We start from the raw sequence: 26,969 nt of genomic DNA, 5'->3' as shown, positions 1-26,969 counted from the left end.
CGCCTATAGTGTCGAGCCTTGGTGTAGCGCCTCTACTTTACAGAAATAGCAAACTTATTGACTGAAGAGGCTTGAGTAGGCTATTAAACGCTAACGTTAAAAAAGCGCTTGAATCCCCTCAAAACGGTTAAAATTGCTTTAGCAGACGTCAGCTGGCCAGGTCTGCTATACTGCGTTTTTTTCCTAATTTGTCCTGTCTTAACAAATAAAATAAACGTAAGAAACAGTCTGAACAGTAGTTTGCCATGTTAAATGTTCACTGGTTTGTCATACTTTAAAATGATGGTACACTGTATTGCTATGCTTAAAAATGGTGTTACACACTGTCTCATTACGCGGTCTGCAAGTAGGTTCTGTTGCACTCTAAGACAAGACATATATATATATGTCGACGACGTAAGGTTGTTTTATAGGCATTGAGGATCAGGCTGTCAGCAAGTGCATTAGCCAGAGACCCGTCTACCGTCTTTGGACGCCTATTCTTGATGAGACGACGCGATGAAATTGAATAGAGACAGCATGAGGGCAGCCCATTTTAGTCTCACTCTACCATAGTGAAACATCATTATGTAGAGTAGATGCATTAATGACAGCCTTCTTGTAAACTGACAACAGTGCTTATAAGAATATAAAATCATATCAGACTTCCTGTCTTTTTTAGCATTTAGACTAAATTTCCTCCATTTTAAGGGGAATTACTGTTTAAAAAAAAATCTGCACCATAGGAGGGGGAAAACTCTCCCACACGCCTCGCGCCCGCAGCATCCTCGCTTTGCTCGGATGGCAAGACTCCCTGATTTTTTTCCTGGCTAACACCCTGGGCTGTCAATAAATTGGCATATTCAAATGTAGTGCTGCGGCATAGCAAAAGAATAAATGTAATGGTGTGATGTCATTATATTTTTATTGGTGTATTTTTATTGTTTCTGAATGCCACGTGTGTAGTTATTAAAGCAGGTAAACCTGCTGTACAACACTGAAAAATGGTGTGCGCTGCAGAAAAATATTCGTTATTTCGTGTCGCTGATTAGGTGGGCATGCAGGTACGTTAAATACAGTATTTAGTAGCTGCGTGGTTGGGTTCAGCGCAATGGTATCTCCATTTGTTTTTGCCATTATGGGCCCGTGTTACACCTTGACGATTTTAGCCAGCGTATGCCGCCGTATCAAAATTTCTCTAAAACGCTGGCATACGCTGAACTATCGATGTTTTTTTTCAATTTTGGGCATATACATAGCGTATACATAACGAGTTGGACGTATACATAACGTATAATTAGTAACTTATATAGAAACGTTTCGATAACTTATAGATAACTTATACAACGAATTGCTTAGGCAACACGCCGGCGTTCACAACTTATGCCCAACGCATGCCCCAGCTTATGCATAGCACGCGGCAGCGTATCGCGCCGCCGCATCACGTGTCGTAGGCCTATAATAAGGCTGCCGCTCGCCGATTCAAATCATAACTGCACTAGACATCGCAGTATCAACATCACCGTCGGCAGTATCAACATGCCAATACCATTTTTTATATACCAATTCGCCTAAAACGCTGCAATACGCCATTATACGGTAGCTGTAAGTTAGAAACACGTTCAGCAAGTTCTGTGGTCGTCTGGAACACGGCAAATACGTCTACATACATCAATATGCGTTGAGATAAGTTCGATATAAGTTACACAAAGGTTCAAAGCACGTTACTCGTAAGTTTTGGGTACCTAGACATTATCTCAGACGTATTTCGACTTATGGCCCGCGTATGCAGGGCGTATCGGCATACGTAGGGTCGCCTATATACAGAGAGTGCGCTCGCATGACGAGTCGGAAAAAATTGGTCACGTGGTCGCTGCGACGACATGTAGTGATGTCACGACTCACGATCATCGATTATACTCGATCATACGGTTGAACAGTGGTTCGAACCAAGCGCTTTGTTATCAAAATCCATAATCGATTTCATAAAAAAAAAAAACTTGAAAAGTGATGAGAATCAGAGATATCATCGCTACTATAGCAAGTTATCTTTATTAACATACATGCTATTATACACAGTAGTAAACAGTGCAAAACAAACAGTAAACAGGGCTAGACAACCACATACATGCACACACGTAGCTCCAAGAAACGCGTATCTGCTAGGGTCATAGAATACCGAGCATTAGGTTGCTAGGTTAGAATACCTGTATATTGACGTCAGTCACACAGCCTGGTCGGTTTAGCACACACGTACATCGCGCACGACGTTACGCGCACACGCAGGCATTCAACACCCCGAGTAACCGATGTAACCGATCATGCGTTACTTGGTCAACCGATGATCGATTACGAAATTACAACCGATTGACAACACTAACGACATGTTGTTTCCAAATGGATATGCACGGCTATGTGCCGTAAGAAAGTGTACAATTAAATAGTGATGTCACGATCATCGATTATACTCGATCATCGTGACAGTGGCTCGAACCAAGCGCTGGTTTATCAAAATCCATAATCGATTTAATCAAAAATAAATAAATAAATAATTTTTTTTTTTTTTAATTTGAACAAGAAAACTTGGAAAAGTGATGACAATCAGTACATGTATTATACACACAGTAGTAAACAGTGCAAAACAAACAGTAAATCAGGGCTAAACAAGCACATACATGCACAACACGTACATGCACACGACGTTACGCACACGCAGCATTCAACACCCGAGTAACCGATTGTAAACCGATCATCGGTTACTTGGGTCCAGCCGATGATCGATTACGAAATTACAACCGATTGACAACACTACAATTTAAATTATCATATGGCGCGAACGATTTGAGTTACATTTCTAGAAATCTAGATACACATAGACACATTCTTAGCTATAATCCTGTGATTTTGAGTTTATTGAAGCACGATTAGTCTAATTAATTACTACCGGACCATTGTACAGCGTATCCATACAGCGCTTACTAAGCGCAGCGTGAGGATCCATTTGGAAACAAAATGGCGTCAAAATCCTGAGTTGGCGCAACTCTCTGTATACAGGGACCCTAAGCATACGCTGGCATACTGCCTTCGTCGTACTACGACGTATACCAGCGTGGTTACAGCGTGCTCTTAACTTATACAAAGCTTACCCATAAACTTATTCGACGTACGCCAGCGTATTACACAAAATTTTTCATCACGTCGGTATAACGCTGTGCTTTCATACGGAGGTGTGACAGCGCCATAATGCGGATGAGCTATTTGTTATTTGTTGCGGATTTTGTGTATTTATGTCAGATCTATAGAAATGAAGCGTCTACACTGGGTGCGCTTCAGAAATTCTTAGCAGCTTATGATGATGTATCTATACATATAGACTGGCTCAATGAATCCGTGGTAACATAATGCTCATGTGTTGCACGCAGCAATGGGAACGTTTGGTGGTCTATCTAATGATTGATTACTCGGATGTCCGAGCTCCAAATTTTACTGGCCATAAGGCCCCATGCACACCAGAGCTACGCTCATCACGATCGCCGTCCTAAAAAATTTGCCGCGAGCGGTTGAGCGTGGTTGAGAGCGTGGCCAATTGGGCCAACCGGGCCCAGCGCCGATACTACGATCTAACACGGTCTATACTACGACCTAAAGTGGCGTCTTTACCCGATCTCATTGCGCCCAACAAGCTTCACCACGCTCAAACACCACGCCCGCATCACGCCTTGCACTGCGCGGACTGCGTCATTATGCCGACCAAGCAGATCGTGTTGCGTTGCGAATCGACGCTTGCACTGTTTGCCTTAGCAACGCTCACCGCGCCTCAACTGCGGCGCCAATCACAGCGCCGACTGCCTGGCAACGATCATAAAAATACCGCGCCGCGTTCTATACATCATCATTCATTCTGCCGTGCTGTCAAAATTAACATCAAGATAATTATTAAGATCAACATTACAACTTAAATCAAGATTATTGGTTAACTGATGTGTTACTTTTAATAGAATGTGTTCAATACAGATGTTGTTTTTGATTTATGTTTGTGTTATGTTATGTTTTTATTATATTATGTTATGTGTGTTATATTTATGTTTATGTTTATGTTTTTGTTTATCACACTCTAATTATTAATGTTGCCGTTTTGGAAAGTTCGAATAAATCAGGGTTTCCACCAAAAACAAGATTTATGTTTAATGCTTAGTTATTTGTTTGTATAAATAAATCTGTGATTGTAAGTAATAAAAGTGAACTTAAATAAATTTCAAATTAAAAATGTGTTACAATCATATGAGTGCAACACATTTTTATCTTTAAATAGTAATTTCATTTTTATTACACACATGTATTTTGATATATTTCAAATATATGTATGACATATCTTTATTTACACTTTATTAACATAAATATAACATAACTTTATTGGACTTGGATTTACAATAATCGTGTCTTTTTGGATTTATTTAAAAGATACATTTTACATCTTTATTAGACAATTATTTTAGCCTCTTACAGTCAATAATCTGTCTTCATCATGTATCATAAAATCCATCCTTCAACGTAGTCCATCCATCTCTCACATTATCATACGGTCCTGCCATGGCACAGATCCTGTCGGACTATTAAAGTACAGTTTCAGGTACTCTCTCTGCTTTCTTTGCGGCCACGCTGTCACGCGGTTCGGGCCGGTCACTCGATTGACATCGTGCATATTTGTGTTTCTCTCCAGAGTCCTGGCACCATGTAATGTTGCTCGTCTTCATTGTCAAGCTGTGCATCTGAAGGCCTGGGTAGCGTATTCTCATGAGTTATGCAAGGCAGATGCAAGCCTCGATGATGAGCTCACTGTCTTGGGCAGTTTGCTGTATGTTGTGAGTAGAAGCTGCCATCTCGGGCCAGTATGCCGAATGCATTTTCGACACGCGCGTCTCCCTCTGGAGATCCTTAGTGTGATCATCTCTTCCTTGTCTTGCCGCGGTGTGAGTATGCTCATAAGGTATGTTCTCAGTCCAAAAGCATCGTCTCCAGGAAAAATAACGGCATGTTCCTGATCTTTCGGCAGTGGATCTGGATCAGGAAAGCCAAATGGATCCATCTTCTAGACAGTCTTCAAATTCCGTATCGTTGTAAGTGAGCGTCTGGACTGTGACCCGTATCCACCCACGTCTATCACACAAACTTGTAGTCGGCATCCACCAAAGCCATACAGCACACGGAAAAGAAGCCTTATAGGTATGATACAATAGCCAGAGTTCCGTGGGCATCTGATGGCCACATGTTTTTCCGTCGATGGCACCGCAGGCATGGGGCACATTCCATTTTTCCGGAAATCTTCGCAATGGCATGCCATTCTTCTTGGCATCGTTAGGACACGAAATGACCTCCTCTTTGTGTTCTTCTTACAATAGCCTGGCACACCTTCGGAACCAACAGCCGAGTGGTGGTGTTGCGGCCACTCTGAAGTCATACTGAAGTGAGGGATATTTATCACCGATGCTAGATGCCTTATGGTGATTGCAGTTTCAGTCCTGCGTTCAAGTGCTTTTCTGTATCGGGTATCCTGCTTCTGGATTTTCGGCCCAATTTCTGACAAGCAGTTCATCGAACATCTCCGGAGGGATCCTCAGGAAGTTGAAGCAAGGATGCTTGATCTTCCATGCAGGAGTCTCAGCCATGAGCGATCATAGTGACCATAGAGGAAGTCGTCTTCTACCGAAAGCCACGGACCCCACCCAGCAAGATCTTTGTTGTCTTTCTATTTTTCCTCCTCGTCTCCTCAGCATGATGCCTTGGCAATCAAGTAGTTCGAGTTTTTCTACGAGAACATGGCATGGAGTAGTGTTGCCTTATCCATAGTGGACACTGAACTGGTGGGTGGCCAGCGGTAGCACCCCAAATTAAAACGTATGAAAACGTATTGACATCGTGCTGAGAACAGGGCGACAATTCTCACGCACCCGACACGCTTGCGATACGACCATTAAGTTCGTACTATGCTCGAGTTACGTGGGTACTACGCCTTCCACGTCCTAATACGCCGCCACTGCCGCTGTACTTTCCGCACCGCGCGCACCACGATTATTTTGAACATGTTCAAAGTTTGTACACGTCCCACGCCCACGCTCATGCTGACTGCACCGCGCACGATCACGATCGCAGTACGTCCATATACGTCCACACTGCGTTCTACACGTTTTCACCACGCTCTTAGAGCGTAGTACGCGCGTAGTGAGATCGGGGCCCTGGTGTGACTGGGGTATAAGCAAACCTGTGCAATTTTCCCATGCCTTGTGGCTACAAAATGTTTTTAGAGCGACGGCAGAGGAAGTGTGAGTGAGGGCTGCCTTCTGGAATGTTTATACAGTTCAGCGATACTGATAACTATCGGGAAAAATCAGTTTCAGACGGAATCAGAGTTGGCAGTGCGCGGCATGACAAGCGAGATGTGATCACCTCACGGTGTGTTTCGAGGAAAGCATCAATGGCAGCAGCAGTAGCAGCAGTAGCTCGTGCTGCTTGGCACAAGCTGTGTCTGCGAGGATGTGAGAAGTGCTGGTGCCGTATCCTGTGGATAACAGTGTCCTTGAAATAAAAGGGTCTATAAAAGGAAATAAAATAGCTATTTCGTTCTGGGACATGTCCTGACCGCGTACATTACAGCGCAGGGCCTAATATAATATAGGCATAGCTATCGGAGTGGGGGCAAGGGAGGGAGGCTGTTGCCGCTAGAGATATTTAGATTAACATTTTTAATTATATGTTCAATGGCGGTCACCTTCCCCGAACACAACCTGCACGTGGCATTGCCCCCAGGCAAAATTTGTTACCTATACGCTCCTGCAGCGTCTCAAACGAAACATAGAAGCTTGTGTTACACTGCTTGTTTTCTCTGGCTGCTTTATATTGACGAATATTTGTCTTTTAGAGCTGAGATAAAACAATAATCAGAGCAGGGCTCTTAAGACCCCACTCCCTATGGCCACCGGACCGGTCGTTAAGTACCGACTACCAAGAATGACGTTGAGATGTTCAGAGACAACAAAGTACGGGTTCGGTCTGAATCTACTATATAAGTGAGTGGGATGAGACATTTCGTCCAGTCTTTCCAGTAGCCATTTTTTCACGCGATAATTGTGGCGTAGGTAAACCCACACGTTTACCTGTAGCGGTACTGGCATACTGCTCACGCGAGCGGATTGCGGCAGGCTTAGCTAATCAGCAGTTTCGAGGATTCTCTCCTAGTAACCTGCAGAGATGCTAGTTCATAAATTAATGCCGCAATTGTAGAGAATCTGCCTTTTATTTCATGAGCATAAATTCAGAGACTCGTGCATGGCTGGCACGTAGAATTGGTGAAGTCAATCAATATACAAGACACCATGGTTGAAATCCGCTCGTCAGTGAGTGGGTTGGTGGGAAGGGGAATTGGCCTCGTCTTCTCTATACTTCGTGGGTCTTAGAACAGCCGAGAGTAACTCTTATTTACATAGACGACGCGTAGTTGCAGTGCGAAGCTAGGGTGTAGTCGGTGGTAGTTATTTTTGGTGGTTGCGGCCACCGGCTGGGTGGCGGCAGAGGGATGGCTCGTTTAAGTGCTGTCAGAGTTTGTTATGGTTTCTAAGAAGCTGTGTATATATGTGTGTGTGTCCCTCAGGACTCGCGACTCTGCTGCCCCCTGTACGTGCGCTCTTTACACCTACAGGTATACTTGCAGTCGTGACTGGACGGACAAGCTTAGAGCTGTCACCAAGAGTTTCCTCCAGTGCTCGCTGAATAATATTATTGTTCTTGAGATGAGATTCAGTGCATATGTCACCTTTCCTCCAATAAGTATAAAATAAAAGTGTGTTGATCAGTTATCAGTTCTTTATTTTACATGTATTTTCCAGTTCAATAAAAATTGTTAATAAATTGGAATTTGATTTATCTAAGATAAGTAGAGCAGTGTTTTCCCATTAATTCGCTGAGACAAACTGATTTCATAACTGATAAAAGATCAACCAAAGAAATATGGCAATTTAGAGTTTGTACTCCTAATTATATACTTCTACAGTAGCACTATCAGTCCAAAAATCCGGACTGCTCGGAGATTGGGTCGGTTTGGATTTTCCAGTGTCTCGGGCAGTACTTTTAAAATTCAATTTTAAATTTTTAAGGAGGAATAAAGAAGAGATGAACATGTAAATTTATTTTGATAGTTTATTCATTAGCAAATACAGCATGCTTCATTTATCAAAACGAGCACTTTTAAAGTAAAATGCAGGGTTCTCCCTACGTTGCGCAAACGGGGCGCGCGCGCCCCGTTTGGGAAAACTCCCCCCTGTTTGAATCGTTGTGCCCCGTTTGGGAAAACTCCCCCCTGTTTGAATCGTTGCGCCCCGTTTAAATTATCTCCGCCCCGATTAAATTCCACCACAATAAAAGTTTGCCAGCGCGGGAATCGATTGTTAAGAATTGCCGTTCGACCAGGACATCTGACGCGTGTATTTTTACCGTACCACGCATGCACTGCAGACAGTACACAAGTTAACCTGACAATACACAGTTAACCTGTCGCGAACCGGTAACAGTTAACCTGTCACTAGCTGTACACCGACTCGGCTATCTTATATATACAAGAACCCCAAATACCGTCTATGGTGTGGTGGCGATTTTACGCATTAATTAGTTGCTATAGTGTCGAGCCTTGGTGTAGGCCCTCTACTTTACAGAAATAGCAAACTTATTGACTGAAGAGGCTTGAGTAGGCCTATTAAACGTAACGTTAAAAAAGCTTGAATCCCCTCAAAACGGTTAAAATTGCTTTAGCAGACGTCAGCTGGCCAGGTCTGCTATACTGCCGTTTTTTCCTAAATTTGTCCTGTCTTAACAAATAAAATAACGTAAGAAACAGTCTTGAACAGTAGTTTGCCATGTTTAAATGTTCACTGGTTTGTCATACTTTTAAAATGATGGTACACTGATTTGCTATGCTTAAAAAATGGTGTTACACACTGTCTCATTACGCGGTCTGCAAGTAGGTTCTGTTGCACTCTAAGACAAGACATATATATATGTCGACGACGTAAGGTTGTTTTTATAGCATTGAGGGATCAGGCTGTCACAGTGCATTAGCCAGAGACCCGTCTACCCGTCTTTTGGACGGCCTATTCTTGGATGAGACCGACGGATGAAATTTGATAGAGACAGCATGAGGGCAGCCCAATTTTAGTCTCACTCTACATAGTGAAACATCATTATGTAGAGTAGATGCATTAATGACACCTTCTTGTATAACTGACAACAGTGCTTATAAGAATATAAAATCATATCAGATTCCTGTCTTTTTAGCATTTTAGACTAAATTTCCTCCATTTTAAGGGGAAGTTACTGTTTAAAAAAAAATCTGCACCATAGGAGGGGGAAAACTCCTCCCACACCCTTCGCGCCCGCAGCATCCTCGCTTTGCTCGGATGGCAAGACTCCCTGATTTTTTTTCCTGGCTAACACCCTGGGCTGTCAATAAATTGGCATATATTCAAATGTAGTGCTGCGGCATAGCAAAAGGAATAAATGTAATGGTGTGATGTCATTATATTTTTATTGGTGTATTTTTATTGTTTTCTGAATGCCACGTTGTAGTTATTAAAGGCAGGTAAACCTGCAGTACAACACTGAAAAAATGGTGTGCGTGCAGAAAAATATTCGTTATTTCGTGTCCTGATTAGGTGCATGCAGGTACGTTAAATACAGTATTTAGTAGCTTGCGTGGTTGGGTTCACGCAATGGTATCTCCATTTGTTTTGCCATTATGGCCCTGTTACACCTTGACGATTTAGCCAGCGTATGCCGGCGTATCAAAATTTCTCTAAAACGCTGGCATACGCTGAACTATCGATGTTTTTTTCAATTTTGGGCATATACATAGCGTATACATAACGAGTTGGACGTATACATAACGTATAATTAGTAACTTATATAGAACGTTTCGATAACTTATAGATAACTTATACCAACGAATGCTTAGCAACACGCCGGCGTTCACAACTTATGCCCAACGATGCCCAGCTTATGCATAGCACACGGCAGTGTATCGCCGCCGATCACGTGTCGTAGCCTATAATAAGGCTGCCGCTCGCCGATTCAAATCATAACCGCACTAGACATCGCAGTATCAACATCACCGTCGCAGTATCAACATGCCAATACCATTTTTTTTATATACCAATTCCCCTAAACGCTGCCAATACGCCATTATACGGTAGCTGTAAGTTAGAAACACGTTCAGCAAGTTCTGTGGTCGTCTGGAACACGGCAAATACGTCTACATACATCAATATGCGTTGGAGATAAGTTCGATATAAGTTACACAAAGGTTCAAAGCACGTTACTCGTAAGTTTTGGGTACGCTAGACATTATCTCGACGTATTTCGACTTATGGCCCGCGTATGCAGGGCGTATGGGCATACGTAGGGTCCCTATATACAGAGAGTTGCGCCATGACGAGTCGGAAAAAATTGGTCATGTGGTCGCTGGACGACATGTAGTGATGTCACGACTCACGATCATCGATTATACTCGATCATCGGTTGAACAGTGGTTCGAACCAAGCGCTTTGTTATCAAAATCCATAATCGATTTCATAAAAAAAAAAAACTTGGAAAAGTGATGAGAATCAGAGATATCATCGCTACTATACAAGTTATCTTTTATTAACATACATGTTACGTATTATACACAGTAGTAAACAGTGCAAAACAAACAGTAAACAGGGCTAGACAACCACATACATGCACACACGTAGCTCCAAGAAACGGTATTGCTAGGGTTAGAATACCGAGCATAGGTTGCTAGGGTTAGAATACCTGTATATTGACGTCAGTCACACAGCCTGGTCGGGTTAGCACACACGTACATGCGCACGACGTTACGCACACGCAGGCATTCAACACCCCGAGTAACCGATTGTAACCGATCATCGGTTACTTGGGTCCAACCGATGATCGATTACGAAATTACAACCGATTGACAACACTAACGACATGTTGTTTCCAAATGGATATAAAAAAATTCTTAGTTGAGGAACATATGAACCCAGATTTGACCCTTAAAAATGTCTTTCATAATTTGCAGATTTGGGCTCTGTTACGTGCATAAGCCTCCTGACTACTAACCGTATTCTCAGTGGGATTGTGATCAATGTGTGTCCCCGTTGCCCGCTGGTCCATCACGTTAGTTCATATATCTATTTACATAGTCATCCCTGCACCCCCAAGAATTGTGCGGGTTGTAAAAGCAGATCCATTATCAATGAAATTGAAAGCTAATGTTTTTTGTTATGGAATTGCAATATTACATGGCTTCATCTGTACAAGTGGGTTGGAGCAGCAGCAGCAGCAGCAGCAGCAGCATCCACCACCACCACCACCACACAAATGCACACAGTACTATACTGTTGTCAGGAGATAAAAAGTTGTGATTTATGGCGATCATAAGTCTAAAATGTCATAACTTTTTGTAGTTATGACATTTTAGACTTATGATGCTACTATTTATGATGAATGAAGCGCTCCGAGCGTGGATGCTTGCACGATTGCGCATACATGTGTGCTGCCGAGCAAGGCCTATAGATCTATAGATCTATAGGCCTTGCTGCTGAGGTTGGAAAGCAGCCCGGGAGGCTGTAAACCACCGGACTGTATCGATCATGCCCCTGAATTAGCCAGGGCTGGAAGCATCAGCTGTTGGCGGTGTGCTAGGCATGCGGTGATTTTGATGGCTGCGATGGATGAGTAGAAGATTTGGCAGCAGTCAAATTCATAGTCGCCCTACTCGTTGCACTTGGCGGAGGCAACATATGCGCTCGGGACTAGCGGTTCAGCCTATTCGCGTATTTGTACATATTTTGGACACTGGCAAAGCTGGTGAAAACGCAGATAGCGGGACACATGTTGAAGAATCGCCAGTGTATGAGTAAGCTAGTGCATTCCCAGTCGTAGGGTGTTAAATAGTGTCGGAAGTCTATGTGTGAACTAGGGAAGCCCCAGATAGCAACTTGTTTTTTGATAGACGGCTTCCCAACAGAAGGCGGGTACCCTCTGTCTGTGAGTATTCTGTTTAAAAAAAATCCAGTCGCGCGATGCACTGCCCCCGTCTCTGCCATGTCAAGCCTGCATGATGCTTAAATAACCACATGTTTGCTCTGCGGTGATTGTTGGGTATAATATGATGGGATGTAGTCGAAAGCTTATGACTGCTAACACTATAGTGGCTGTCACACGCAACCTAAGAAGGTTAAGACTCTCGTCTCCGGCGGAATGGATGCGCGCAGTCACTCACTCACCTACCTAGCTAGTAGCTACCCGATACATTCTCATCGCCTGTGACAGCTGCACGGCCCGGTAAAACCCCGCACATCCCAAATCAGCACTTAAGAGGAGCGAGTTTTCTAGTAAACATAATCAAGCTGTCAGAACAAGAATCGCATTCCGGGTTGTGAGCCGCGAGGACTGTACGCACGCGCGCGCGAGCCCGCACGATAGCTCTAACCAGTAGATGTCGGGTCATCCACCTTCGATGCACATTCCATTTAATGTTTGCACTGTTTTTACGTCTCCTGGAAGCTCATGATCAATATTGTGAGACCGCTTGGTTTCGGCGGAGTCTGTTAAGGCTGGCCTGCCGCGTGATCACTCGTGTCTGCGGCCAAAAATGGACGAATGCGTGCGTGAGCGCGAGAGAGTGCTTGGGGCGCGTTTCTCTCGTTTCCAAGCAGAGATGGCAGAAAGGTTACATTATTATATAGCATAATTAGCTGATAGACATCTGCTGCGTGCTGGCCGAGTTTTAGTGTAGGAAAAGACGGAGAATGTGGTAGATGAGATGCACGCACGCACGCACGCACGCACGCACGCACGCACGCACGCACGCACGCACGCACACACACACACACACACACACACAATATCGCCTGATAAAGAATGTATTTCACATCTTCCTCTGTTAAAATTAAAAAGTGCATAATGCATGATGAGATGAACTAACTTGACTCACGGTGCACGAACTCATGGATTTTTTTACGCCGCATTACCCACCAACGATTATTAGTCATATAGCTATTTTTAAAGCCGCCTGTACGGCCAGTGCGGAGTTTTGGAGTCGGTGAAGCTTGTGAGAACTGCGCCGGTGTTTCTCGAACGTGCGTGCGTGAGTGAGAGTCTGAGGTAAAAGGAGAAGTAGCGAAAACAAATTCCTGTGCCACTAGGAGGGAAGTGTAAACACATACGGTTAGTAGCCGGTGGAGTGAAGTGTAGACAGAGTTGGTAGCGGGTCAGCGGGCTCGTACGGATGAAGTTACAGAGGCGCAGCATGCAGAGGTAGCTTGAGAGACCCGCACACAGCTCAGTAGGCATACTGCGATCGTTAGATTTACGTACAGTGGCGGTGGGGAGACACCCAAATGTTAGGGATTGAAATTGACAGCATTCGATATATATACATGTATCACGTTGTACACTAAAAGTTGCGTCTTCGTCTCGTTAGAACAATAGCATCACCGCCGAATCCCGCTCAGCAACGGCTGGCCAGCTGACGGATAATCTTTCGGGTGCAGGTGACAGCCAGTCTGCTAGCTTCTATCGGGGCGCTGCCAACTACACAGCCCGCCAACTTACTCGCCCGCATACTTTTTTCCATGCCCTAGTGGAGCGAGACGGGTAGACAAAGCCTGGGCGAGGGTGACCGTCAGATTTTGAGCCATATGTCCCAACGGGTGTTAGCTGCTGTGCAGTTGGGGTAGCTTTTTTGCATTCAGTCGAAAAAAGCATCCGCGATTCGGGGGGGGGGGCGTGCACGCACACGGCAGGGATGCATCCCGTAAATCAAGCTGGTGCGAGACTGACTTCACTGGTTTGACAGGTCGCAGCGCACATGAGTCGGCAGATCGTCGATGACTGTACATCAGTAGCCACTGTAGCAGTGACTACTGCGATTGCCAGCTTTGCTGCTGTCCTGGCAGGGTGTCTGCGACTGCTGCCTCTTGCTGCTGCCGTTGCTGCTGCTGCTCCTGCTCCTGCCGAATCAGTGATTCATCTTCTGGATGAGGATGTAGGATGGGTGACCGTGTACAAGAGACATTGTGTTTAGAAAAAGACGTAGCGTACGTGTTGCGTGCTTGCCCTACATCACTGCAATCACGGCAGTGTTGAATTGTGAACAAATCGGCAGCTCTCATCAAATATCATTTTTGTTTGATGCAGTCTGACAGAGTACTTAGTTTCAGACTTTCAGTGAAATCATATTCTCATGTATGCCCGAGTATTGATTCTTTTGATTGAAAGAAAGACGTGTAAAGATTTGTGCTTACAGACTTCAACAGAACAAATCCTGTCATCACAATATCACGATAATAACACGTGACACAGTCCAACTAAGGCTCATAGGGTCTATGTCCCCCAGGGTACTGCCGGAACGTACCCTGGGTACGGTCCGGTATACCGGAACGTACCCTGGTAACTATCTAGCTGATATGGTTAGGGTTAGGGTTAGAATTAGGGTTACCGTTAGGGTTAGGGAGTAGGCGTAGGCGACTCCCTAGACTCGTTAGTGGAGTAGGCGAGGTACGGTCCGGCATATTAGATAGTAGTATTTAGTACCAGGGTACGTTCCGGTATACCGGACCGTACCCAGGGTACGTTCCGGCAGTACCCTGGGGGACATAGACCCTATCAGCCCAACTAAGTATTTACTTAGTTGAACTGTTTCACGTGTTTATAAAGCAACTTGTGTGAAACCCTATTGGAGAGTGTTGTCGGAGGTACTCTTTTAAATACTAATTGGCGACAAGTTACGGTGTTCAACTGTATACATTGATTGAAAGAAATTTTGATGTTTAATAGTGTGTTGTTACAATGCGGAACTGCATACATTTGTGGCTCTGTTCGCTCTTCTCATTCGCTCTTCTCTGTTCTCGTTCTTCTGTTCGCTTTAATGATTGGTGACTGCCCATACAATGCCTGCTGCCGGTTTTATATAAATGTCGAGTAGTATTCACTAGCAGTACACTCTTCTGAATTTTAAGAATTTATGTATAATTGCTGATCACGTTCGAACGTCACTTTCTTCCATTTTGCATGTGGCTTAGACTAGAGCTGATCTCACACATCCTACTGTCAGCCTAAATGAATGCCAGTTGAATGAAGATTAATTTATATTATAATTTATAATTTGTCTTTGTTTGTTTCTTGCAGACAGAGAAGACCAGTCCATCCTGTGCACGTAAGTACATCACATCATCACATGATTTCTTCGTTAATTAATGGATTCATCAAATTCGCTATGAATATTGATCATTTTCAAGTTTGTCTTTCATCTATATTTTTAAAGACTTTTGTATATCGTTTTTCGAGCTTTCATTCATTTTTCAGTACTCTATAGTTGGTGTCACTGTTTATCCTTACCTTGTTTTCGGGTAAAGTTCTGCCATAACTGCCACGTTGTCACACATTTAGAGCAGTAATGAGCATACATGTACATGTATTATAAGTAAAACGTAATGCTAAGCTGCCAGGGATACTAGGCTGACTCACTCATCAGTGGGAGGTCATTCTCAGTGTAGCGTAATTGATTACTGCAGGATCGCAGGAAGTTTACATGTATGTAACTGTCTGCTGGTTATTAGTTCCATGCTGGTGCTTGTAATATTATATACGAGATGATTGAGTGTATCACAGATAAAGAGGAAGGGGGGGGGTTAAGGGAGAAAGAGAGGGCGAGGGAGAGTCAGCAATACAGAGTACTGTAGGTTACTCAGTGTGGCATATGAGTCAGCCAATGACTCATGGCCCATCCGATTGTTATTTTGAGGAAATCTTGACCCTTCGCTGTCACAAATCGTTACTAGCGAGCTGCAACCGGCCCGCGATGCCGGCGGCAAGCGATGCTCAACTGCCATCCGGTTCAGCGTCACCTTCGTGAAACTTTGCCGAATGATAGCGTGTGTTCGTATACAGGTGCGAGCGTGAGCAGGTGTGCTGTTTGGGCGTGTGTGCCTGCGTGAGCAGGTTAGCGTGCGTGCGTGTTGTGTATGTCTGTCTGCATAATAATGTGCGTGCACACTGCACATGCGCGCGCGTGCGTGCGTGCATGCGTGCGTGTGTGTGGAGGTGGTTATCCATTCCCGTCTTTATTGACAAGGAAGCCTGTCAACGAGATTGCCGCTTACTTAAGCCCTTTACGCTCCAGTAGAACTGTTAAAAACACAGCCTGCTTTCCTTGATGCTCTTGGCACATATGACACGATCTTAATCCGACAGGCTGGATATTATTGTTAGTGAATGCTGCTTGGGTAATCCGATTCTCGCTTGCGGTGTTTGCCCCCACCTTGCCTCTGCCTCAAACCGTGATGTGCAGTGAGCGAGCAAGATAGTACTCTTGCACTTTTACTCTAGTTATAATTTGCACCTGTGTCTGAACTTTACACTTACTGGAGGTAATTTATTGGATACGCGACTAAGAGCGTTAATAATACTAATAGTAGGATATATATAAAAACTACATTTCTGAGTCGTTATAAAAGTGGCCAGTTCTCGCAATAGAGTCTGTGAGCATACTTCCAGTATGAGAACATCACGAAATGTTCTCATTAGCCAGTAATGTGCTCCGAAGTACTACTTAGAGCATTTTGAAAACTTTATGGAGAGAGTTTTGGCGTTTGCTGATTGCATGAGTAATGTAGATAACGTATGATTTAAACAAATTTCGCAATTTTGTACTGAAAAAACATTGAATAATAAATTATAACTTGTTTTATCATAGAAAAGAACTGTTAATGAAAATTGTGATTGCTCGGCTGTGTCCCGGATGTGTAAACATTGCTGTGGTGCTACTTTCATAAGAGAAGTACTTTTGTTTAGATTTGCTGAAGAAATGTTATGAAAGTAGCAATACAAATGAGTTGTAGTGAATTTTTACAACATAGATGAGCTCACAGTAGGTATAGCACCTTACAGCGAGAACTGGCCACTTTAACTCTTGGACCAGCTGCTTTGCCTTTGGAGCCATCTGGGACAGGTAACCGCCAGTGATGATGCTGAAACTTAGCATGAAACCAGCGAGCCATCCCATCTTTGTTTCCACTCTCCCAGATCTGCAAACTCCTCCCAGGCTCAGTTCACTTTCTTGAAAGCTACGAGCCCTCCCACCCACCATTTCTGTGCTTCTGAACGCTCCAAACCCTCCCACCCACCATTTCTATGCTTCTGAATGCTCCAAACTTTAAATTTGAGAGTTTTAGAAAACTCCGGATTCACGGGTGGTCCGGATTTCTGGCATTCGGATTTTTGTACATATATATACTGTAGTAAGAAAATAATATCAGAAAAATTCGATGCAACTCAAAAACCAAGACCGCCAGTGTCTGCAGTTGAATGTGTGAATATCATCATGCGCACCCCCCCCCCTAATATCTACGTCGACATTTCCTGCTAAATCTCTGGTCCAGACTCAACCAATTTGTTATAAGTCGCACGCCGTTGGTCTCGTTAGGAATCCTGTGCTGGGGAGTGGGGACCCCTTGCCACTGTGTGACTGTCAAAATCCAGCCGCGTGCCGAGAGAAGAGACTACTGATCCTACTCACTTGAACGATTTCAATTGATTTTACTTGGCATAGGCTGAGATCATCCAACCTTAGACGGCCACCAGTAGCAGCTGATCGCCGCCGAACCGGCAGCAGGTGGCTTGCGTCAGTGCTAGCACAGGGTGCGAAATTCACTTTCATTTGATTACGTGCTGTTCGTATGATGTTTTCGTGATGTGGGTAGAGCGTGTTCGCAGTTCTCTTCTTAGTTCAAGACGCTCTGCAAGTTGTAGTTCAATTTAACATGTATTCACGGGCTAATCTATTAACTAGTATGATAGTATCGTAGCTGATATTGCGTAAAGTTGTGCACACATTTTTTAATGCTAATTAAGTTTGCGCCAGTCAAATTAATTATTAAATTATTATTTTAAATCCTTCCCGCGCCTTCATACGCATAGCGCATAGCTACATGGCGCATAGGGCGGTGCCTATCTCCGTTTCAGTAACCCTGAGGCCCCGCAGCTGCTTTCACAGTAAATGCTACAGTAGGGGGTTAGTCCACTGGTAGCACTGCGAGTTAACTTACCACACTCTATCTCTATTTTGCTGAATGCTAAGCAGAGAAGTCGTGTGTACCATTTTTCAAGTCTTTGGTATGACCCGGCCTTTTATTGAAGCACGATTAGTCTAATTAATTACTACGGACCATTGTACAGCGTATCCATACAGCGCTGTACTTAAGCGGCAGCGGTGAGGATCCATTTGGAAACAAAATGGCGTCAAATCCTGAGTTGGCGCAACTCTCTGTATACAGGGACCCTAGGCATACGCTGGCATACTGCCTTCGTCGTACTACGACGTATACCAGCGTGCTTCAGCGTGCTTCAGCGTGCTCTTAACTTATACAAAGCTTACCCATAACTTATTCGACGTACGCCAGCGTATTCACAAAATTTTTCATACGTCGGTATACGCTGGCTTTCATACGGAGGTGTGACAGCGCCATAATGCGGATTGAGCTATTTGTTATTTGTTGCGGATTTTGTGTATTTATTGTCAGATCTATAGAAATGAGAGCGTCTACACTGGTTGCGCTTCAGAAATTCTTAGCAGCTTATGATGATGTATCTATACATATAGACTGGCTCAATGAATCCGTGGTAACATAATGCTCATGTGTTGCACGCAGCAACGGGAACGTTTGGTGGTCTATCTAATGATTGATTACTCGGATGTCCGAGCTCCAAATTTTACTGGCCAGTAAGGCCCCAGTCACACCAGAGCTACGCTCATCACGATCGCCCCGTCCTAAAAAATTTGCCCGAGCGTGGTGAGCGTGGTTGAGAGCGTGGCCAATTGGGCCCCAGCCGGGCCCAGCGCCGATACTACGATCTAACTACGTCTATACTACGACCTAAGTGCGTCTTTACCCCGATCTCATTGCGCTCAACAAGCTTTCACCACGCTCAACACCACGCCCGCATCACGCTTGCACTGCGCGGACTGCGTCATTATTGCGACCAATCAGATCGTGTTGCGTTCGAACGACGCTTGCACTGTGCCTTAGCAACGCTCACCGCGCCTCAACTGCGCGCCAATCACGCGCCGACTGCGCTGGCAACGATCATAAAAATACCGCGCCGCGTTCTATACATCATCATTCATTCTGCCGTGCTGTCAAAATTAACATCAAGATAATTATTAAGATCAACATTATCAACTTAAATCAAGATTATTGGTTTAACTGATGTTGTTACTTTTTAATAGAATGTGTTCAATACAGATGTTGTTTTTGATTTATGTTTGTGTTATGTTATGTTTTATTATATTATGTTATGTTGTGTTATATTTATGTTTATGTTTATGTTTTTGTTTATCACACTCTAATTATTAATGTTGCCGTTTGTGAAAGTTCGAATAATCTGTGAGCCCTCACAGTGCTCCCACCCACCATTTCTATGCTCCTGTAACGCTGTGAGCCCTCACAGTGCTCCCACCCACCATTTCTATGCTCCTGAACGCTGCGAGCCCTCCCACCCACCATTTCTATGCTCCTGAACGCTCCGAACCCTCCCACCCACCATTTCTATGCTCCTGAACGCTGCAAACCCTTCCACATCAGCTTAGTTGTAGACCAGACTCTTCACGCGGCATGATTAGTTAAATCAAGACCCAGTCGTAAAGGCAAAGGGTAAACATTTCTAGAGATCTTGGATGATTCACACGGCCTATGGTGTGCTGCATCGCATTGTAAAAGTGAGATGCTCATTCAACATTTTAACTTTTATTATTGCAGAATTTCCTACGTTTACTTGGGTAGAATTTGCTTTAAAAAGGTAGTGCTGTCGACCGTCAAGATGTTTCAGCCTGCATTGGAAGGCAATACGTAAATCTGACTACCAGCGCGATTTGTGGGCTTGTTACCCAGCACAACAATGCAGAAATGTACGTATACGGAGCATGGATGTAAGGCACTGAGACGGGAAAAGCTGTGCGGGCGTGTGTCACTCAGAACTTGTGTCACCAACACTGTGCTCTAGTCTACGTTCTGTTTGCAAGGTGAGCCTGGCGTAGGGACGGGGAAAGGCTGCGCAAGCGTGTCTATCACTGTGTGTTACGTTCTGTTTGCAGAGGTGAGTCGGGTGCTGGGAAGACGGAGAACACGAAGAAGGTGATCCAGTACTTGGCGCATGTTGCTGCGTCGCATCGATCAAAGAATGTCGCCAGCTTCCAGGAGCCCCTCAAGGTATGAGACGACGCGTTCGCCTGACGATGCTGCTGGCTGGATGATGCGGCATCTACCAGCAGGTGGAGAGGGGAGAGGAAGAGTGCTGTGTGAGATGAGGGTGCACGGGGGCAGGTAGAGTAGGATGTGGGTGCTTAGTAGGTGCTATGGTGGAGGGGGGTGCTGAGAACGGGTAGGGTAGGATGGTGACGTGATGGTGTGGCAAGTTGTTAAGAAGAGGGAGGGATTAGAAGCACTGCTGACAAGGTGGGTGAGTGGGTGGGTGGATGTAATAGTACCACAGGAAAGTGATAGGGGTAAGTTTAATAGGTGATTAGGTTAATAAAGTGTCCAACCAGGAGCATTGGGTTTGTATTCAGAAAAACATGAACTGCGTTTATCATTTTATCATTTTTTTCACAAAATATCATTTTTTTGTAAACTCGACTATCATTACTTGAACACATCATAGATCTGCGTTCCTGAGACTATTTATATAGCGCAGTTCAAGATAGCAGGAAACACTGCATTTACTCGGCTGTTATCTTGCTAATGCTTAAAATTGCTACACAATTTGTATTTACTACTAAAGTCTTAAAGCCGCACTATGCGCATCCAAACGCTAATTTCTCCAGTACTAGACTAGCAAATACTTCGTGTCATGCATAATCACACTACCTTATGACAAAATAAACTCTAGTTCCTCCCATTTCACTGCGCGTTGTCTTATAAAAGGCATTTGAAAATACTTCCAATGTTGTTCAAATTCTCCGATGTTGTTGACACTTTCTCGTTGCTTTGCCAAGCAACCGTGGAGCGGTACAGCGGTACAGTACGGGTGTAGCAAAGATAAAAACATGTGACGTCACCTAACCGATTCTTGGCGAAATTGTTTGGCAAACAATTTAGCGTTAGCGCCAGATTACCAGATTTCGCACCTGTTTCTTGTGGGTTTTAAGCAAACGCGCACTGAAATGGGAGGAACTAGTGTTTATTTTGCCATAAGGTAGTGTGATTATGCATGACATGAAGTATTTGCTAGTCTAGTACTGGAGAAATTAGCGTTTGGATGCGCATAGTGCAGCTTTAATGTTTATGTACGCTTCTCTCCAAAACACAATTTCACCACACTCACGACAGTGCACCGTGCAAAAACTCACAGAAAGTGAGAGAATTTGTGCATAGTGGTGTGTGTGTGTGCAGTAAAATTCCATGTTGCAGAAGAGCGTGTGAACAGCATTTACGTAAAATTATTAGTTCATAATGAATACATAAACATTAAGACTGGTAGTAAATACATTTCGTGTTTATTTACTATAATATAATTGTTGAAATGTTCCAAGTGCCTGTGGTTACAACTTACAACCGTAAGCAGTTACCCTACCATCTGACAGCACCTTTCTCTGATTGCCTCCGCTTCTGGCTGTAACTGTGTGAATTAGCCATCTACCTTGCCCTTCCCCCTACCGTCGGCAGTTTACTGTAACTATGTCATCCTAGCTGCCCCTAACGCTTGTGTGTGCCAGTGTACGTCGTCCACCTGCATTACCGTTCCACTTGTTTCGACAGCCTTCCTCGGCTGCCTCTTTCTTTGCCCCTGGCTCTATATATATAGGCAGTCGTGAATAGCTGTATGACAAGTCATTCCCACTACGTGGATGGCGCGGGCGCGCACACAGGGAGATATCTCGCTCCTTTCTTTTTACTTGCGCTCCGTACGTAATTGCCCGAGAATTACGATGATTTATTGACTTGTTGTATCGCACGATTGTCATCTCCGGGGGTAATTTGCATAGCTGGCATGCCTACCACCCGTGCAGCCGTGTGGTGTGCACCGTCCAATCCGTCTCCTACCCTGAGAGCGACCGGATCGGTTCGCGCGCACCGTACTGAGCGAAATCCCCTCCAAGGAGAGATGCTGCAGGGTAGAGGTACGGGGAGCCGGTCTTGGTTTGCGACCCTTGGCTCGGCTCTCCTTCTGAGAAAAGCTGCTGTCAAGTGCTACCAGCGGCTAGGTTAACAGCCCCCTATCGGTGTCTAGGTTAGAACAGGAAGTGTGCATGCGCGTGCGCGTGAGAGAGAGCGTGTGCGAAAAAGATAGAGAGCGAGGAAGAGAGGGCGGGAGGGAGGGAGGAAGGAGGAGAGTTGGGCAAGGAAGTGTTGGAAAATAGGTTTACATAATCCATTTTAAGAAAAATACGCTGCTTTGTCCATATCTGACTGGTCGTACTGCGGCGTCCCTCTGTTCTGGAGGAATATTTCAAGCATTCTCTGTGCTGAATAATAAATGTGCATATATATTAACACACCCGCTAACGGTAGTATACAGTTTCCTATGAGGTGCTGGCACACTGCTTAATATAGATAGGCCCAGGCATGGTAAACAGCAGGCTTAGGATTATTTCGTAAAGGTAACGCCATTGTTATGATCAGCGTTGTGGCTTATCTTACTACAAAGCCAAAAGTTACCCCTAAATTATAGTTAGCAATGTGTTGGTTCCTTTGTGCGCGATACTGCCCTTCGTTTTATCGCAGCCCGTAACTGTCTAAGATACGTACAAACTAGCGTTAACTATAAATCTTTGAACAGCGATAACAGCGTGGCAGTACTTTAGACAGGAGTACGTGCGCACTGCTGGCTGCGTGCACGCGTTGCTGAGATCCTGCGTCCGCTCCGGCATCCTGCCTAGTGTAAACTGTAATTCATAGCCAGGAAGGTGTGACCGCCAGACTGGCGTGTTTTCACCTGCTGGTCATCAGGGTGTAATGCGCGCGCTGTACGAGCCACCTGTGTGTTCGTGCGTGGATGTGTGCGCGCGTTCGTCCGTATATATGTATGTGCGTGCATGTGTGTGATTGGTGGGTGTGACTGCAAGCAAGCTAGGTGTAAAATATTGATGGCGAGGTAGGAGAGAGGTGATGAAAGAGACAGTGGTGTGAGGAAAGGTGGCAGGGAGGCAGAGGTTCATACAGGCAGTGGGTGGATTGAGAAATCACTCTCTCTCTTCCGCCCCCTTTTGCTCTCTCTCTCTCCCTTACTCTCTGCCCCTTATATCTCTCTGTCTATCTCTTCCCCCCCTTCTATCTCATGCTCTGTCTCTCCACCCTCTATCTCGTGCTCTCTATCTCCACTCTCTCCCCCTCTGTGTGCGTGCGTGCGTGCGTGCGTGCGTGCGTGCGTGCGTGCGTGCGTGCGTCACTCTCTCGCTCTCTATCCCAGCCACTTTTCTTGCAGCTATAGCATGCAGTACACGTGGTTGTAGTGAACGTGGAAGAGCGTCTTAGGCTAGTAGAGTTCATAATAGTAACCAGTCGCCTGCTAGTAATGACAGCACACAACGTGTGTTAAGTTGGCCCCTAGGAGTGTTTTGGCCAGATTGCTAGAAGCAGAGTGGTGGGAAAGTGAGTTAGGGTAGGGTAGGGTATGAAGGACAAGTTGGTAGAGGTAATTGGATTCATTGGAAGGTCATTGGAGAGGGTGCGTAGGCTGGGTGTTTGGAACAGGTTGCTCAAGGCAGGGTGATGGATGAGGGTGTTGGGGGCAGATTATTGGAAAAGGGTCCTGGGACAAGATGATAGGAAGGATTACTGGGTGCATGAATCCTATGGGTAACTTTTAGGGTGTTTGTGAGAGGGTCTGCATGATCTAGTTCAACGCGTCTGGGGATTATCGCACCATGTTTTTATTCCTATTTATGTCTCGGTAGCGCGGCTCCAGGATGGTTGAGACAGCGTCTACTGGAAGTAGATTACTGCATGCACTTCTTTACCTTTCATCGGGTATAGTTTTTGCCTTAGCGAAAGTTACTAGTGTAGAAGGCAGAGCGTTACAGTTTCCTCAGCCAGTCGTCTCTAAAAAAAGATGGAGCGCATGTTGCATATTGCCGTGAATTCGTAGTTCGTTTACGTTGTTTTGTGACACGTGTCCTAGAGCACTTAGCTAGTTTGTAAATACTGTTAGTGTTATGGTTAACGTAAATAACGTAGCTAATTATTAGTATTTTCCCAGTTTTGCTGTTTAAATATACTTAACAAACACTCACGTAATTATGTTGTTTACCAGTCGTTCCGTAGTATATATATAGTAGTAGTATTAGGTACAGAGAGTGTGAGCCACCACACTATGTATGTATTCTCCTACAATCTTCGCAAGACTACAATCCAGCCAAACTTCATCTCTCTCCCCTCGCTCTCTCTCTCACTCCCTCCCTCCCTTTCCCTTATTCTCTCTTTCTATATTTATCACATACAACATTATTTACACAATGTATTATTCCTCCTGACACCATTTATTCATCCCCAGGACTCATTCACTCTGACCATGCATTCCACTCCACCAGATGCTCCACATTTTATTCTTTCTCTACCATTCATTTCCCCCTTAACCATTTACTTATCTCTTCGTTGTATCCCCACCACCATTCATTCCCTTCGCCATGTATCTCCCCTGCCACTCATGCCTTCTCTACCATTCGTTTCCATTTAACCATTTATTGCACTATATTAGGCATTTTCCGCACAGTGTATTCCCTCCATTGTTCGATCCCAACACCCATTCCCTCCACCATGTATCAATCAACCGTTGATTACATAAAGAGCGTATAAAGAAGGAGAGCGTACAACGGTGAAATGCTGAAACCATGTTGCAGTATTAATCGAATTAATAAACTTTTCCCGTTTTATTTTGACGATTATTATTGATCAGCTGTCCTACCTTGTTAATATAAAACAAACCGCATGTCCCTACGATGCCCAGGCTACGCTGAGATAATGAGCGGTGGAAATCTGGTATTTTCGCCGAAAACCGACTCGAGATCACTTTTTACTGTTACTGTCTCTCACTTTGTGCCCAGTGTATTGCTTCCGGTCGCCGCTGTGTAGCGCCATGGTAGGGCTGACTCATGTCAGTACTATAGAGTTGACTACATCCAGCATGAGGTGGGCACAGGTGGGGGTCATCACTATGGCAATCAATAACAGACGTCATTCATTCCATTTGTCAATTATTGACGGAAACACGCGAGGTTTCCCGAAGTTATCTCTAAGCGAGAGACAGTCACAGTAAAAAGTGATCTCGAGTCGGTTTTCGGGGAAAATACCAGATTTTCACCGCTCATTATCTCAGCGTAGGGGCATCGTAGGGACATGCGGTTTGTTTTATATTAACAAGGTAGGCCAGCTGATCAATAATACTGCAAACAATCGTCAAAATAAAACGGTGAAAGTTTATTAATTCGACTAATACTGCAACATGGTTTCAGCATTTCTCCGTTGTACGCTCTCCTTCTTTATACGCTCTTGATTACATCTACCATGTGTTTCCTTCACCGTGCACCTCCCCGTTGTACTATGCATTCCTTCCCGCTGCCACGTACTCGCGGCACCGTGCAGCCCCCCCCCCCATATAAGTTTATAACCATTCATTCTCCTACACCTACACTTTGTGGAGTTTCATTCTCTGTACATATTAATTGTTATATGCATGCCAGCATGAATGAATGCATGTCTAATTGTATGACTATGGTTGTTTTTGCATGCCTGGTTGCGCCTGACTACCTCAGAAGGACAATTTGATTGTAAGTATGGCCGCATCACTCGTGTGATCGGCTCGCTGTACATAAATCAGCCCTGTATTGGCAGTGCCCATATAACACTTTTACATTCACAGATATGAAAATTCACCAATATAAATCATGTGTCACCAGCACTTAGTAAGCTCTCCCTAGTAGGAAGTGATCAGTTGTATTAGAATTTGTTGCCAGGTGTGTGTGTGTGTATGGCGTGCGTGCATGCGTGTGTCTGGAAGAATTTTCTGGAAAGAACAATATTTCTGCATACGCCATAGTTGATCGCAAATGTCGAGTTGATTTTTCTTTTCTTAGAAGAATGGTCTTTTGATAAGGGAAAATTCATGGTATTTGACAGGCACAGAATTTATATTTTAAAGGGCGTACATGTTTTACCTATACAAGCGATGAAACATAAATATGTGAAAGCGAGCAAAACCAATTTAGAATGCTTAGTCTAAATAGACTTTATACTATATACTCTAAAAAACGAAGTAACAAATGATGGAGGGGAAAATGTAGCAGTAAAAATACAAGTGGAGATTATTGGGTGTTACCTGTGCAATTTCTAATCTATAAACTGTTTACCTTCTAAAACCTGAGTTGTTTGGTTCTATGAGCGGGTGTAACCCTAACTGTTAATATGCCTAGGGTGGTCAGCTGTGACCGCTGGATGAGGAATGACCGCTGGCCGTGACGGCAAGCTGCTCGCAGTGAGACACGGTGGGGTCGTTCGATTCCGAATGAAGGTCACGCGACATGGTTGAGTTACGTTGTTCAGTAATCGGAGCTCAACCCATTCACACTGCTACTGTCTCAGGTCGAGCATGTGTGTAGACAGTGGCCCGCTCACGCACAGCCGTCCTTGTGTCTCCCGTAGGTCAATGTTCCTACATTCCGAGATGGCTGCGCACACTGTTTTTTAGCTCATCTGACATAGTCAGATGCAGCTTGTAGAATCACATGAGCGTGCGTCTGTCCGTCCGTCCGTTCGTCCGTGCGTCAACAGTCGGGCACAAATCTAAACGGCTCGACGTACGGATTCGAAAGTCGGGACGTGGGGGGGTAATCCGAAAACGAGTTGGGATGTCGAAGCTGGGGGTCAAAGGTCAAAGGTCAAGAAGTGTAAAAGAAGGGGGAACATTCC

The 26,969-nt window shown here is 44.5% G+C and overlaps 1 protein-coding gene across 1 annotated transcript in view; it reads left to right on the top strand.

Annotated features, from left to right (window-relative positions):
* LOC106821248 (myosin-10-like) overlaps nucleotides 1–26,969 on the top strand; it is an 86,089-nt gene that overhangs the window by 19,225 nt on the left and 39,895 nt on the right. Inside the window, exons 3-4 of the mRNA XM_014825965.1 lie at nucleotides 15,199–15,226; nucleotides 20,162–20,276. Coding sequence (XP_014681451.1) covers nucleotides 15,199–15,226; nucleotides 20,162–20,276 — 143 coding nt within the window. The remainder of the gene's footprint in view (nucleotides 1–15,198; nucleotides 15,227–20,161; nucleotides 20,277–26,969) is intronic.

This window comes from Priapulus caudatus, unplaced genomic scaffold, assembly GCF_000485595.1.
Source record: "Priapulus caudatus unplaced genomic scaffold, Priapulus_caudatus-5.0.1 Scaffold65, whole genome shotgun sequence".
Taxonomy (NCBI): domain Eukaryota; kingdom Metazoa; phylum Priapulida; class Priapulimorpha; order Priapulimorphida; family Priapulidae; genus Priapulus; species Priapulus caudatus.
Note: the sequence above shows the minus strand (reverse complement) of the source record. Positions and strands in the feature narration are given on the sequence as shown.